The sequence below is a fragment of the Schistocerca piceifrons genome, chromosome 5, assembly GCF_021461385.2.
Source record: "Schistocerca piceifrons isolate TAMUIC-IGC-003096 chromosome 5, iqSchPice1.1, whole genome shotgun sequence".
NCBI lineage: Eukaryota > Metazoa > Arthropoda > Insecta > Orthoptera > Acrididae > Schistocerca > Schistocerca piceifrons.
In genome coordinates this window covers 469,501,483-469,515,173 of record NC_060142.1, presented here as the reverse complement: position 1 = coordinate 469,515,173, position 13,691 = coordinate 469,501,483, and the positions used below count along the sequence as shown (strand labels likewise).

The following is a 13,691-nucleotide window of genomic DNA, read 5'->3' as shown; positions in this document are numbered from 1 at the left end:
CATCTTCGACATAATTGTGAACGTGCGCTTACGAGCTACCGCTGACTTCGCGACGCAGTTTTGCTCTAGTTAGTGCAAATGTATTTGAAATGTAAACTTCTCGATTAAATCGCAATCTGTTTCGGATCAGATTCAGCATATGGATCATGGTAAGGGAATATGGCGCACGTATGGAGGAGAATCGGTACAGACCGCTGACAGTGTAAGATGGCATCCTACCCGCCAATATTACCCAAGGTGGAAATGTCGAACAGAGTATATAGCTTCACCTCCAAGACCAACTCATTTCAGTTCAGACTAACTGTCTGAGGTCATCGCAAAACTGAAATGCAAAACATTCTCGTTAATACAGAAGAAGAACTGAAGCAGTGAACCGTGCACTCTCGTGAAGTTACGTGATTGTACTGAAGTGTTTGAATGAATTTATAACTCGCTATAGAGACGACACATAAACATATGTGGGAGCGTACGGTATGTTGTAGTATATACTGCGCATTTCTTTTTAAGGTCGGTCATGGACGAAATTGCCGGCCGAAGTGGCCGTGCGGTTAAAGGCGCTGCAGTCTGGAACCGCAAGACCGCTACGGTCGCAGGTTCGAATCCTGCCTCGGGCATGGATGTTTGTCATGTCCTTAGGTTAGTTAGGTTTAACTAGTTCTAAGTTCTAGGGGACTAATGACCTCAGCAGTTGAGTCCCATAGTGCTCAGAGCCATTTGAACCATGGACGAAATTCGAACCTAGTTACATGGAGGCTTAATAGAAAGCTTTACATTAAAAATACATTTGTACTAACTAGGATAATATCTGATGCTGATGTTAGTGACTGATCATAAACACACATTTGCGATCAGTTTACTGGAAAGGTTCAACTTCTATAACGGCAGGTTTTCACCCTCACATTTTGCGCAATTAATAGTGATACATCCGGTACTTTGCCTAGGGAGAATGGAAGTAAGATAACAGTGATTTAGGAACGTGCAGGAAGTCGTAGTTCTGCTGTTCCATACATGGGTAAATGAAACAGGAAGTACCTAATGATGGTATGGTATGTGAATTATTTTGAGGAGCATGCGTGCAGAGGTACAATAAGTCACATTTTAGGCTATACCAGTATTCTCGATACCATTGATTGTTTTTTTGTACGACATTACTATTATCGTTGGATTCTTCATGCCTTGAACTGCATACCGTAAGTAAAACCTTTTATCTCTCTCTCTCTCTAACCATTTTGACTAAATATATTTTCGTTTAATTTATTATTTTGTTGCACCAATCGCTGTGAAACAAAGGGTCGTGTAAAACGTCGACTGACAGGCGCGTCTGGAAGAGTGAATTCGTGTCGCACACGTGTCCCGAGGAAGGGCCAAGGTGAGTCCGAGGCTCCATTCCGGACATTCCAGTACGAAGGGGTGCAGGAGGGGGTGCGTAAGCTGAGCCGCGGGCAGTGTCGCAACGCGCCTGCCGCCCCCGCTCCGCCCCCGCCGTCGCCCTATTCGTGACCTATCGCCCCCACCTTTCCGCCGGCGTGTGAGCAGATCACATCGCCGCCGCAGTCGTGAAGGGCCGGCACAAAAAATGCGTAACCTACAGGGCGACGTAATCCACTTGCGGCGGTCGCATCCTCGCCCACATCTCTCCACACTCCGGTCCCCCCTCCCCATCCCCCCAGGCCAGCGGTGAAGACGCTCCGACACAGGAAGCGATTCGGTATAAAAGGGGTCCCCATCGAAGAGTCGGTCACCAGTTCACTCAGCCTCAGCACACAGGGTAGCAGGTGCAGTGGACTTGGAGCAGGACACCTCACAGGAAAGGAAACGACATGGCTTCTATCAAGGTAAGCGCCAGAATATAATATCCTTCAATCACGCTGTATAAGTACTGATCCATCTGAGATCACCTATGCCCATGATTGTAGCCGCACACCAACTCTTACATTTCCGTTGGAATACCTGTGATTCTTATTTCAACCATTGTTAAGGAACAATGCACCTTTAAGTTCTCCATTGAATCTTACTGATTCGTCAGTTTTCTGTAGCAAACACTTTTTTACTAGTTTCATTCCTTTTTTTCTCCAGTTTTTACGTTTCTGGTTGAAGATGTGCTAGAATTTTTATACTTCATGCCCTGCCTTTCTCCAACAATATCACAGTTGTCAACGGTTGATAATACAACATTACTTCGAATTATCGTCATCTTCATTATAATTATCATTATCACTTTCTTCAAGCATTATCCACTTTCACCTACTTGGAACGTCATTACTGCTAGTCTCTTTATAGAATCTTTTGTCTGCCGCCTCCGCAAATGTTCCTCACCTGATAAATACGTCCCACTATTTATCTTTGATGCAGATAACATACAATCTAAACATATATATGTTAACTAAAGAAGAAAGTCCAGATGTTAGCTAGTTCTAGGCCTTCCGAGGTAAACGAGGTTGGATACTGCAAGAAGTACGCTCAGTTCCACCTTCGGAAAGCACAGACTCAACAATGAGACCTTATCTCTAGTGATTAGTTTTACTCCTCCTGTCTAAATGAATCAGAAATTCATCTCTAGTGACACTTTTGAATCAAACCCACTGCAACTTCTCTTCTATGTTAGTGGTTTCTGTGACGGTTATCATTTCCATTACTACTGGGGAAGCTGTGAACATCACACTCATATACTCTGGCTGTACACGACAGACAGGCTCGTGCATCGCATTTAGGAGACCCCATATGTTTGATAATAATTTTCCTGGTTTTTAATTATTTCTTCCCTCAGACACATGAACACCTAACCTCTCGATTTAGTTTAAATGTGTTTCATTCTGCAGTCCGATGGGCAGAGGAGGCAGATTGAGGTTCGGACATTGCTTCGATCAGCAAATTCCAGCGAGGTAGGAGAGGGAGAAAGGGTTCTCTATACAGTATTTAGCAGGCAGTTTCAAGGTCTGGCATTTGGCTCGAAGACACGAAAAACTTCTGAAAACTTTGGGGGAAGCCGGGAGATTAGAGCTATTTCCAATCTACATTTGGGATAGTTTACCCCAGACAAAAATATGGCGCATTGTTCTGTGCAGTCTTTTCCTGTATAGAAGAAGGTAACGCCGATGACTTGCTCGTCATTTTATGCAGTTTATCTCTCTTTATTTTGTTTGTTTTCATAACATCTTTCGGGAGGCTGGGAGTGGGCCGAAGATGTTCCAAACTGGGAAAATATGGCGTTGTATTTTAAGGGCACATGTTTAGTATAAATGAGAGGCGTAGATTAAGACAAAGCAACATGGAACCATAGGAAGATAGTGCCCCATGTTACCCAGAGAAGTTATATGTACAGATCGTCTATGTTTCATTAGTAAAAATAAATCTAACGGATTACAGAGGTATGATATTCCAAGATTCGTTGTAGCAAAATTAATTAGACTGACTGATTACAGCTAACCGTGAATTTAATTTCATAACGAGACATTTGTCGTCTGTTAGCAACAGTGAACGGGAAGAAATGAGCTCGAATTGCGTGTGATTCTAAGTGATCCGTGTTCGGTCATTCCGCCAGAGGTACTTCTCAGCGGTCTTGCCTGCTGTCAGTGACGAAAGAATAAAATGTCAGGGAGGCACCGAATCCAACCGCAAGTAGATGTAAGGAATCAATTGTTCAGTTATGGCTGTTGGCTCAAAATGAAACTATCTTTGTTACTTATTCAGAAAGATTTGTATTACAACTCAGTTACGAAAGTTAGTGACAGAACGATCCTTTACGGAGCAACGAAACTAACATTCGTGATTACGTCCATGCCCCTAATTCAGCCCAGAGAGAGAATGCGTGACATTGAAAGTGCCGCAAACGACTCATTAGTTGGGCTATGGAGCTATAGATTGAGTGAGGAATCGCAGCGGTTAATATGGCACTCAGACGGGTGAAAGTGAAAATGAAAGATGAATGTCTAGTGACCGGTATTTACCCAATTGTGTTGTGAAAATTCAGTGGAAGTGACGTCGAGGTTGATTTGTTTTTTACGTTTTGGACGATGGCTGAACCAAATGTTTACGAACACACTTTAGTACCACAATGTTTGGAGACATCCATCCGCTTTTTCAGTTGTCATGATATGTCTGCTCTTTCTAGAATGGCCATTGTATAGCGGTTGGATGTAAGTTAACTGTACTTGTGAGAGTGATCTGCTGAAAGTGTCGACCTGAATACCAAATTTTGAACTGGAACGTCAGTTAAGTGGCCAATTAATTCGTTCATAGACTTGTCAAATACTGCACATGATGGTAGAGGGGAATTAGGAGAAATCGTGCTTCCAGTTAATGAGAATAAACGATGTAACTGTAGCACGATGAGGTCTTGCAAGCTGTCAGTTCGTGACACATCTTTACATCGAGCTGCAAACGTTGTTAGAGATTTCCGACCACGTATTTCATATGTTAGTGTCCCATACAAGCCCGGTTTATCTGTCAGGTATGGCTGTATAGGTTTTCACTGCAAACCCACACGCTGTGTTAAACCGTAGAGGTTCACATTTTCAGTTGTGACAAAGAATTAGATTGACAGGTTGTTGCTTACTTAAAAAATCCAGAGAAAACTAGTAATAAGAAACATGAGTAGTAGTGTGGGGAATGGCACCAGAAAGGAGGTAGAAAGGCGACAGCCATCCGTTAAATAAGCTGAGAATTGAACCAAATATTTGTAATAATTTTTTCCTTTCAAGTGATACTGTGTCTGAAGCTACTTCCAGTTGCCGCACCAATTATCGAAAGAAAAAAGATATCCTTTCTTTCAGGAATGCTAGTTCTGCAAGATTCGCAGGAGAGCTTCTGTAAAGTTTGAAAGGTATGAGACGAGCTACTGGCAGAAGTAAAGCTATGAGGACGGGATGTGAGTCGTGCTTGGGTATCTCAGATGGTAGAGCACTTGCCCGCGAAAGGCAAAGGTCCCAAGTTCGAGTCTCTACCCGGCGCACGGTTTTAGTCTGCCAGGAAGTTTCAAATATATGAAGATGAAAACAATCGTATCCGCTCAGGAGAAAATGAGAGCAAAGCTCAGGCTCTTCCCAACTGACTACTTGCTACGAGTGTATATAGTTCCTCGCTCGGGAGAAGTGCTTTGATCCTGCAGAAAATCAGATCAACAGTACTGTAGTACCAGATCGACGGCTCGCGAACGTAGTCTGGAGATATTTCAATTTTCAGTGAGCCTTCCTAAATCGTTTATATTGTAACGACAGCATCCTCTTCGCCGTCTGCCTCGACTTTTAGTTTTTCCACCAATTTTGTATGGGCAGCTCCTTGCTTTCCTCCACTGTGACACAACTTTTTACATTCACAAATCAGGTTCCGATTTACACAGTTCAAAGAATTCGTCATCAGCGTTCTTTTTACGACTCTACATGTTGGTTAACGAACACACTGTTTCAGAAATAAACTCCATTACAACTAGCAACATTAGTCCGCTGTCCGCCCTGGTAGCTGAGTGGTCAAACGCGACGGAATGTCATATCTTACGGCCCGAGTTCGATTCCCGGCTGGGTCGGAGATTTTCTGCTCAGGGAATAGGTGTTGTGTTGTGCTTATCATCATCATTTCATCCCAATCGACACGCAAGTCCCTGACGTGGCGTCAATTCGAAAGACCAGGCGAACTGTCTACGGACGGGAGGCCCTAGCCACACGGCATTTCCATTAGTACGCTGTTTTGAATTTGTCACATATTGCTGCGACGAAATAGGGAGATTTGTGAGCTCTAGACCTCAAACCTGTGCAGGTGGCACGCGCACACTCTTCGATTCCTTCAACTGAACACGCAAAAGGATGTCAATTGGATTATTTTGTCTGTTTGTTTTGTTTTATTTTAGGGCTCAAAAAATTCGATTATTCTCCGGTCGTCTATACAGGGTGTAAACGGCAACTGTTTAGAAAGTATCACTGTGGTGTATTTGAAGTCGTGACGAGCAAAATGATACTTGACTTTTCTGTTATTTTTACCTCAAGAAATTGCAAATTTTAACAATATAAGATTAAAAAACATTTCTGTTCTTCTGTTCTTCTTACTACGAGCTACTATGCTTGTAAGGGTTAAGCTTGGATGTAATTGTAAATGTAATTGGTTTTTACATAACACTTAAAAATGTATTTACCCTAACGGGAAAGTTCCATTCAATAACGTTAACGAAATACCCGACTAAGCCGGTAGCGTAAGGTAGAGAGAGAACAGTCAAAACCTCTCAGGGCGCGCATGCGCCGCCGCTTAGACGGCTTTGTAGACCAATTTGAGATTCTTTCTCGACTTGATTGCCGCAAATATTCCACATCGCCAGTGTGATATGATCCACATAGTTACCGTCTACTCTCTATAGAGGCGTGTTCGCCCGGAAAATTTTATTGGCATTCACATTCCGCTTCAACCACTACGGGTACAGCTGAAGAATTTCGAAACGTAGACTTTACATTCAGAAGTGAATTCGTCACTCACTATACGGTGACTTCTTTACCAAATAAATGTACGTGTGGGTGGACATGACGATCGATCGTGGGGTTATAGATGAAGGTCGCTCTAGCGTCTCTAGATCCACTGCCAACTCACAGTGTTACGTTTTCACACAGTAAGCTGCCTGCCGGACCTCGAGAAGCACCTGCAGCGATTAGCTTTTTCAGTGGTGCGAGTGCTTCCTAATCAGGAGGAAGTTGTGAGTACAAACACGTGCTGTAAAGTGCCCGCTTGCCGAGTGCTGAGCCCTCCTCTGCGGCGACAGTGACGAATAATTCGACACGGGCGACGACTCCACTGGACCGGCGTGTAATGCAATGCGCTGATAGGCGCGGGGTGTGGGGCGCGGATACCGGCTTTCTCTGGCACAAGAGCGGAAGGCGCGCCCAAGGTCGCCTCCCGTCTCGTGTTCATGGGAGCTGCTCACGACGCAGGCTCGCTAAGAGCAGCGACACATCTCTCTTAATGCTCCCAGCAGATAGAGCCAGCCGCAGGAGAAGTAAACAAAGGCAAGGGGCCATTTCGAAATAAACCGGCCTCGGAAAACAGCGCGTGTTTTCTTTGAGTGTGCGACTTAAAACGTGTGGCGGGTGGAATCCATAGGGGAACAAACAGAGCTGCTACTTATCGGAGTCGTTTAGGTTGAAGCTAAAATCGTGACGAGCAAACAGAAAAACAGCACGCGTTCCTTAACTGATAGAATAGCCAGGCAAGCAGCTTCAAGGTACGCCAAGAGATCTATACAACGGCTGTTCGGAAAGTAAGATCCGGTCGATCGCGAATTGGAAACCGCAGCGAAAATCCAATGAAGCTTTCCATACATGTGTTGGACGGTGTTACTAGTACGCCCGTCCATTGCGTCACGTCACTCTTTTCAGTTTTGAGCGCACAATGAGCATGTAAGGATGCCTAGAAGAATAGTATCTGTGAGAGATTTCGCTTCATTTCATGTACATATCACACAACGTAGCTCTCGTGCTTCTCCTTCTTCATGACAATTCTCAGCCGTACACTGCAGGGGCAATGAGGACGCTCCTGCAGCCTTTCCGATGGAAACTCTTTGATCACCGACCGTAAAGCCAAACTAGCGCCGGCTGGAGTGGCCGTGAGGTTCTAGGCGCTACAGTCTGGAGCCGAGCGACCACTACGGTCACAGTTTCGAATCCTGCCTCGGACATGGATGTGTGTGATGTCCTTAGGTTAGTTAGGTTTAATTAGTTCTACGTTCTAGGCGACTGATGACCTCAGAAGTTAAGTCGCATAGTGCGCAGAGCCATTTGAACCATTTGAACCGAACTTGGCTCCCTCCGATTTTCATCTCTGCTCACATGAACCACTGGCTATTAAGACATTATTTTTACACAGACAACAAGTTGCCGATCGGCGCAGAGAATTGGCACAGGAGGATGCATTCCGTGCCGGGGTATTGTAAAGTTGATACAATCCTACGACAAATGTCTTTGATATTCTGAAGCTAGCAGAAATAAAATACAGGAGCGAATGATTATTTACAAGTTTATAGAAACGAGACAGCAGTTAAAAGAGTCGAATGACGCGATAGGGAAGGAGTTGTTGCGAACAAATTAGACAGGGTTGTGGCCTATACACGATGTTAATCAATCTGTACATTGAACAAAAAGTAAAGGAAACCGAGGAGAAAATTGTAAAGGAAAGTAAAGTTCAAGGAGAAGAAATAAAAATTTAAAGATTTGCCAGTGGCTTTTTAATTCTGTCAGAGACGGTAGAGAAGTTGGAAGAACAGTTGAACAGAAAGGGGTAGAGTCTTGAAAAGAGATTATAAAATGAATATTAACAAAATTAAACAAGAGTAACTGATTGTAAACAAATTACCACAAGCGACGCAGTGGGAATTAGATTAGGATTTGAGAAACTAGAAGTTTTATATGAGTTTTGGTATTTGGGGCAAAAAATAACTAATGAACAATAATAAGGAATTTATTTCTGAAAAAGAGGAATTTATAATGTTTCAAATACGTTTATGCCTTAGGAAATATTTTCTGAAAGTATTTATCTGCAGTATAGCCTTGTACGGAAGTGAATCGTGGACGATAAGCAGTTCAGAAAAGAAAAGAACAGAGGTTGTGGAATGTGGCACGACAGAAGAATGCTGAAGATTGGATGGGTAGATCGAATAACAAATGAGGAAGTACCGAGCAGACACGGAAAAAAAGTAATTTATAACACAACTTGACTAAATGATGGCCGGCCGCTGTGGCCAAGCGGTTCTAGGTGCTTCCGTCTGGAACGGCGCTACTGCTGCGGTCGCAGGTTCGAATCCTGCCTCGGGCATGGCTGTGTGTGATGTCCTTAGGTTAGTTAGGTTTGAGTAGTTCAAGTCTAGGGGACTGACGACCTCAGATGTTAAGTCCCATGGTGCTTCGAGCCATTTGAACTAAATGAAGGGATCGGTTGATAAAACACATCCTGAGGTATCAAGGAATTGACAATGTGAAAAGGGAAGGAAGTGTGCGGAGCAAAAACTGTAGAGGGAGACCAAGAGATGAACTCAGTAGGCGGTCTCAGATGAACGTAGATTACGGTAGCTATCCAGAGATGAAGAGGCTCACAGAAGACGGGTTATCAAGGACAATTTTCAAACCAGTCTTCGCACTAAGCACCACAGCAATGCTCAGTGTAACTATAAGCGGATGACGCTTTTATCTGTGTCGAAGTCGTAGAGCTAAAAAACTGTAGCGAAATGCACAAATACTCGCAAAGGGTTCATGCCTGCTGTAGGTATTTGCATTGACCTCCCAACAGAAACAAATGTAACATACTGCGCATACCTACATTATGAACAACAGCGGAACATTTACCTTACGTACACAAAGGACTCACGATAAGTGGTACAGGAGAAGAATTTCCTTTAGCAACTATTTCCTTTTCGGATTACATGTTTGATATCGGTAGCTAAAACCGAGGCAGTAAAAACAATTTACTTCTCACTTTCCGTTTGGTGATTTAAAGGTATCTAAAACATTTTTGACTTCTTTTAAATGTTATTTCATTCCGATAAGAATTTCACTCCTCTGATGTAAATACGCTTAGGTGACGAAAGTCATGGGATACTTCCTAATAGAGTATCGGACCTCCATTTACCCGGCGTAGTGCGTCAACTCGACGTGGCAGGGACTCAATAAGTCGTTTGAAGTCCCCTGCAGAAATATTTAGCCATGCTGCCTCTATTGCTGTCCATAACTACGAACGTGTCGCCGGTGCACGATTTTGTGGGATTCATGTCGGGCGATGTGGGTGGCCGTATCGTTCGTTCGCATTGTCCACATTGTCCACAATTGTCCAACAATTGCGAAGAAATGTGGCCCGATGATATGGCGCATTGTCATCCATAATAATTCCTTCTATGAATGGCTGCAGATGGTCTCCAAGTACCCGAACATAAGAATTTGCAGTCAATTATCGCTTACACAGCCCACACCATTATGGAGCCACAACCAGCTTGCGCAGTGCCTTATTGACAACTTTCATGATTTCGCTGGGTCTGCGCTACACTCGAATCCTACCATCAGCTTTTATCAACTGAAAGCGGGACTCACCTGACCATCGTCTAGGTTCTAACCTATATGATCACGAGCCCATGAGTGGCGCTGCAGGTGATGTCATGCTGTTAACAAGGACACTCGAGTCGCTCATCTGCTGCCATGCCCCATTAACGTCAAATACGGATATGTTCATCGCAGGACAAACATTTACCTCTGCGGTTATTTCAAGCCGTGTTGCTTGTCTGTTAGCACTGACAACGCTACAAACGTTACTTTCGTTCGTTATGTGAAGGCCATCGGTCACTGCGTTGTCCATTGTGAGAGGTAATGCCTGAAATTTGGTATTCTCTGGACGCTCTTGACACTGTGGCTCTCGGACTATTGAATTCCCTAACGATTTCCGAAATGGAATGTCCCATGCATCTAGCGGCAACTGACATTCAAAGTCTGTTAACACACGTCGTGCGGCTATAATCACGTCGGAAACCGTTTCGCATTCGTCATCTGAGTGCAAATGACAGCTCCTCCAAAGCACTGCCCTTTTATACCTTGTGTACGCAATACTACCGCCATCTTTGTAAGCACATATTGCTATCCCACGACCTTCTCACCTTAGTGTAATAACCACTTTGATGCGAAGTTTAATACTCGAAGTTATCGTACTGTTCATAAGATTTTAATTTCCGACTCTGCTGTTAGAAAATTATAATTTATATAGTCATTGTTCTCTATCGTTGAGTTCGCGGTCTCTGACTCTCACCCAGCTACTTTGTGTCCTTCTTTCGTTATGCGGTTTTAGGCAGGGGAACAACGATACATACACGTAGTTCTGGTCTCCAAAGCATTGGTGCTTCACATAGATGCAAGTAGTTCGATTCCCGGTATTGGTAGATGTATTTTCTATGGAATTTTATCGATGATTGGGGTGTAGTACTGAAGAACCATTCCTGGATACTACGCTATAGGCATATTTTACGAGATAGGTGCAATACCTCCGTGCAGTGCGCTACAGAGAGAGGATGGGTCATTGTTGCATATAGCCTCAACATACATTTGCTTCGATACATATCTCCGTTATCAACCCAGTCACACCTATCCAAAACTAAAAACAAAGGATTCATTCTCCGCTTACATATCTTTGTCTCTCTCTCTCTGTCTCTTAAACACATGGAGATACAGAAACACACACACACAAACACACACCTATGTGAAATACTTAATAAAAAATTGTTCAAATGTCTCTGAGCACTATGGGACTTTACATCTATGGTCATCAATCCCCTAGAACTTAGAACTACTTAAACCTAACTAACCTAAGGACATCACAAAACACCCAGTCATCACGAAATACTTAATAGTTAAGTACCAGTTTCATTTGTACACTGGTTTATATTACAGTGTAATAGTTCTCTAGATGTTGTTTCGGTCACCTGCCCTAAGGATGCAGTACTCCATTCCTGCCTTTTGCCTGATATTCTCATCATCTCAAAGTACCTGATCGGAAACGATCTTGTTACTGAATCCTAATAGACAGCGTTTCAGTTTTATATATTTCTACAGTTGCAGAACAGTGAATCATCAATTGGTACTGAAGGACAAGGCTTTGAATCAAACGTCTAGTGGTGACAGATCGTGTCATGGGGAACAACTTTTGTTAGGGACAAAACGTTTGTTGATGCTTTGCAGCGATCCAAATAGTCTTTTAGAATTGGTTATGCCCCTGAGAGGTGGCAGGATGTAGGCAGCCTGCAGTGTTCATGTGCAGTTTGTGTTGCCTATATCGCTCCCATTAGAGAACCGAGTGAGGTGGCGCAGTGGTTAGACACTGGACTCGCATTCGGGAGGACGACGGTTCAATCACGCGTCCAGCCATCCTGATTTAGGTTTTCCGTGATTTCCCTAAATCGCTCCAGGCAAATATCGGGATGGTTCCTTTGAAAGGGCACGGCCGACTTCCTTCCCCATCCTTCCCTAATCCGATGAGACCGATGACCACGCTGTCTGGTCTCCTTCCCCAAACAACCCAACCCAACCCCCATTAGAGACACTCATTCTTAAGGTTTTCTTGTTGGAGATTACCAATTTGCTGGGTAGGTAGTATGCAGATTCAGCACACTTCTTTAGTATACTCTGCTAGTTTGGTGATATACCATCGACAAAGGGCCGTTTAATGCTACGACAAGACTCCTAGCGTCGCCGGCTAACACAAGCGAATATTCTCTCTGTAACGGAAGTTGTTTCTAATGCCATTTGATACAAATACCTTGAAACACCCTGTATGTTTATGAGCGAGTGTCTGTCTGTCTGTGTTTTTCCACATCAGGAAATTAGGCAGTAAAATTCTGAAGTTTTCACTGCAAGTCGTCGCCTACCGTACTGTAAACAAGAGGCTCAACGGCGTCTGAGTCAGCACCTGTTTGTTTGGGCGGCAGGTGGCGCTGGCTGTGTGCTGTCTGTTGGCGGCTACCTCGGTCCGCGCGGCGCTGCTGCCCTCTGGCAACACGGGCTTCAGCCGAGGCAGCACCACCGGAGGCGGCAACGGCTACGGCGGCGCCGCGCCCCCATCCGGCGGCTTCGGCGGACCCAGCGGCGGTGACAACGGCGCTGTGAGTACTCGCTGCCACGTACCTCGGCAGAAACGCTACTTGTCCACCAACCGAAGACTTTCAGACGACCTAGCTCGGGAAGAGAAAGGAAAGGAACGAAGAGCGCCGTGGCATTGTCAGCTGGGAGGTTTCGAGTTGTTGTTCAACTCCGTTATTGGGAAGGTTTTCCTTCGTCCAATGGTTCCTCTTCACGAGAATTGCCTCTCAAGTGCATCTCTTGAGTATATGTAACTAATGGGTGTGCTTATAGTGTGAGGTGGCGTTTGGGTTGTATGATGACGAGAGAAGGGAGAGGGTAAGACCTGGTGCTGATACACAGCAGACTCCTCTGTAATGGCAACAGCGTGGCCACCTGGCTTAGCATCCAAGTCCGGCACAGGTATCAGCACTTGCCTTATACCTCACTTCCTGAGACACGTTGGAGAGGTTTCGAATTTCAGCCAGGAAATTGGGGTGAAGTCTGTAGATCAAGAAGTTTACGCTGTCACCTCTGCTCCTTATGTCGATCAAATATTGATGGTGGGCATTCCTTTCAGAACCACCACCACATTCAGTATTCGAACTGTCTACGTGCGAGTTAACAGCCACCGCATAGTCTTCGGTTATTGACCTCAGATACGGGACGCGCAAAGAGGGTGCATTTCAAATGCCGAGGAAAATGAGAAGGTTTGTGTAAGAACCCTTTAGCAAATGACATTTATATGTTACTCGACAAAACAAAACTGACCATTGTCATTGTTCTTCTTTGTATACGTACAATATTCCGTGTCAGTGCTATTTGGTGTAGGGCCCACTACCTTAAGCAATATTTTATGGTGGGTAGCACGACTGTTTTGTAAGCCATCGCCTCTGTAGAGTAATTTCATTTGCCCAACATCGTATGTCACCCCAATTACCTACAACAGAGCGTATGTGAACATTCCATTCCACATCCTCACAAATTGGTACAGGCAGTTATTTCGATGTGTTGACATGTAATAAGGGGAAAAAACAGTCAATGATAGTATATTACCCGTGGTTTTCACTCATGAAGACTGTTGTAGATTGTGAATTGGAAGCACAGTAAAGCTGTCCTCAACCCTGAAGTTAG

The 13,691-nt window shown here is 44.3% G+C and overlaps 1 protein-coding gene across 1 annotated transcript in view; it reads left to right on the top strand.

The window, feature by feature from the left end:
• Window positions 1-1,749: 1,749 nt before the first annotated feature.
• Window positions 1,750-13,691, top strand: part of LOC124799081 — a 161,257-nt gene continuing 149,315 nt past the window's right edge. Inside the window, exons 1-2 of the mRNA XM_047262618.1 lie at window positions 1,750-1,835; window positions 12,428-12,601. Of these exons, the coding sequence (XP_047118574.1) occupies window positions 1,821-1,835; window positions 12,428-12,601 (189 nt within the window). The 5' untranslated portion in view covers window positions 1,750-1,820. The remainder of the gene's footprint in view (window positions 1,836-12,427; window positions 12,602-13,691) is intronic.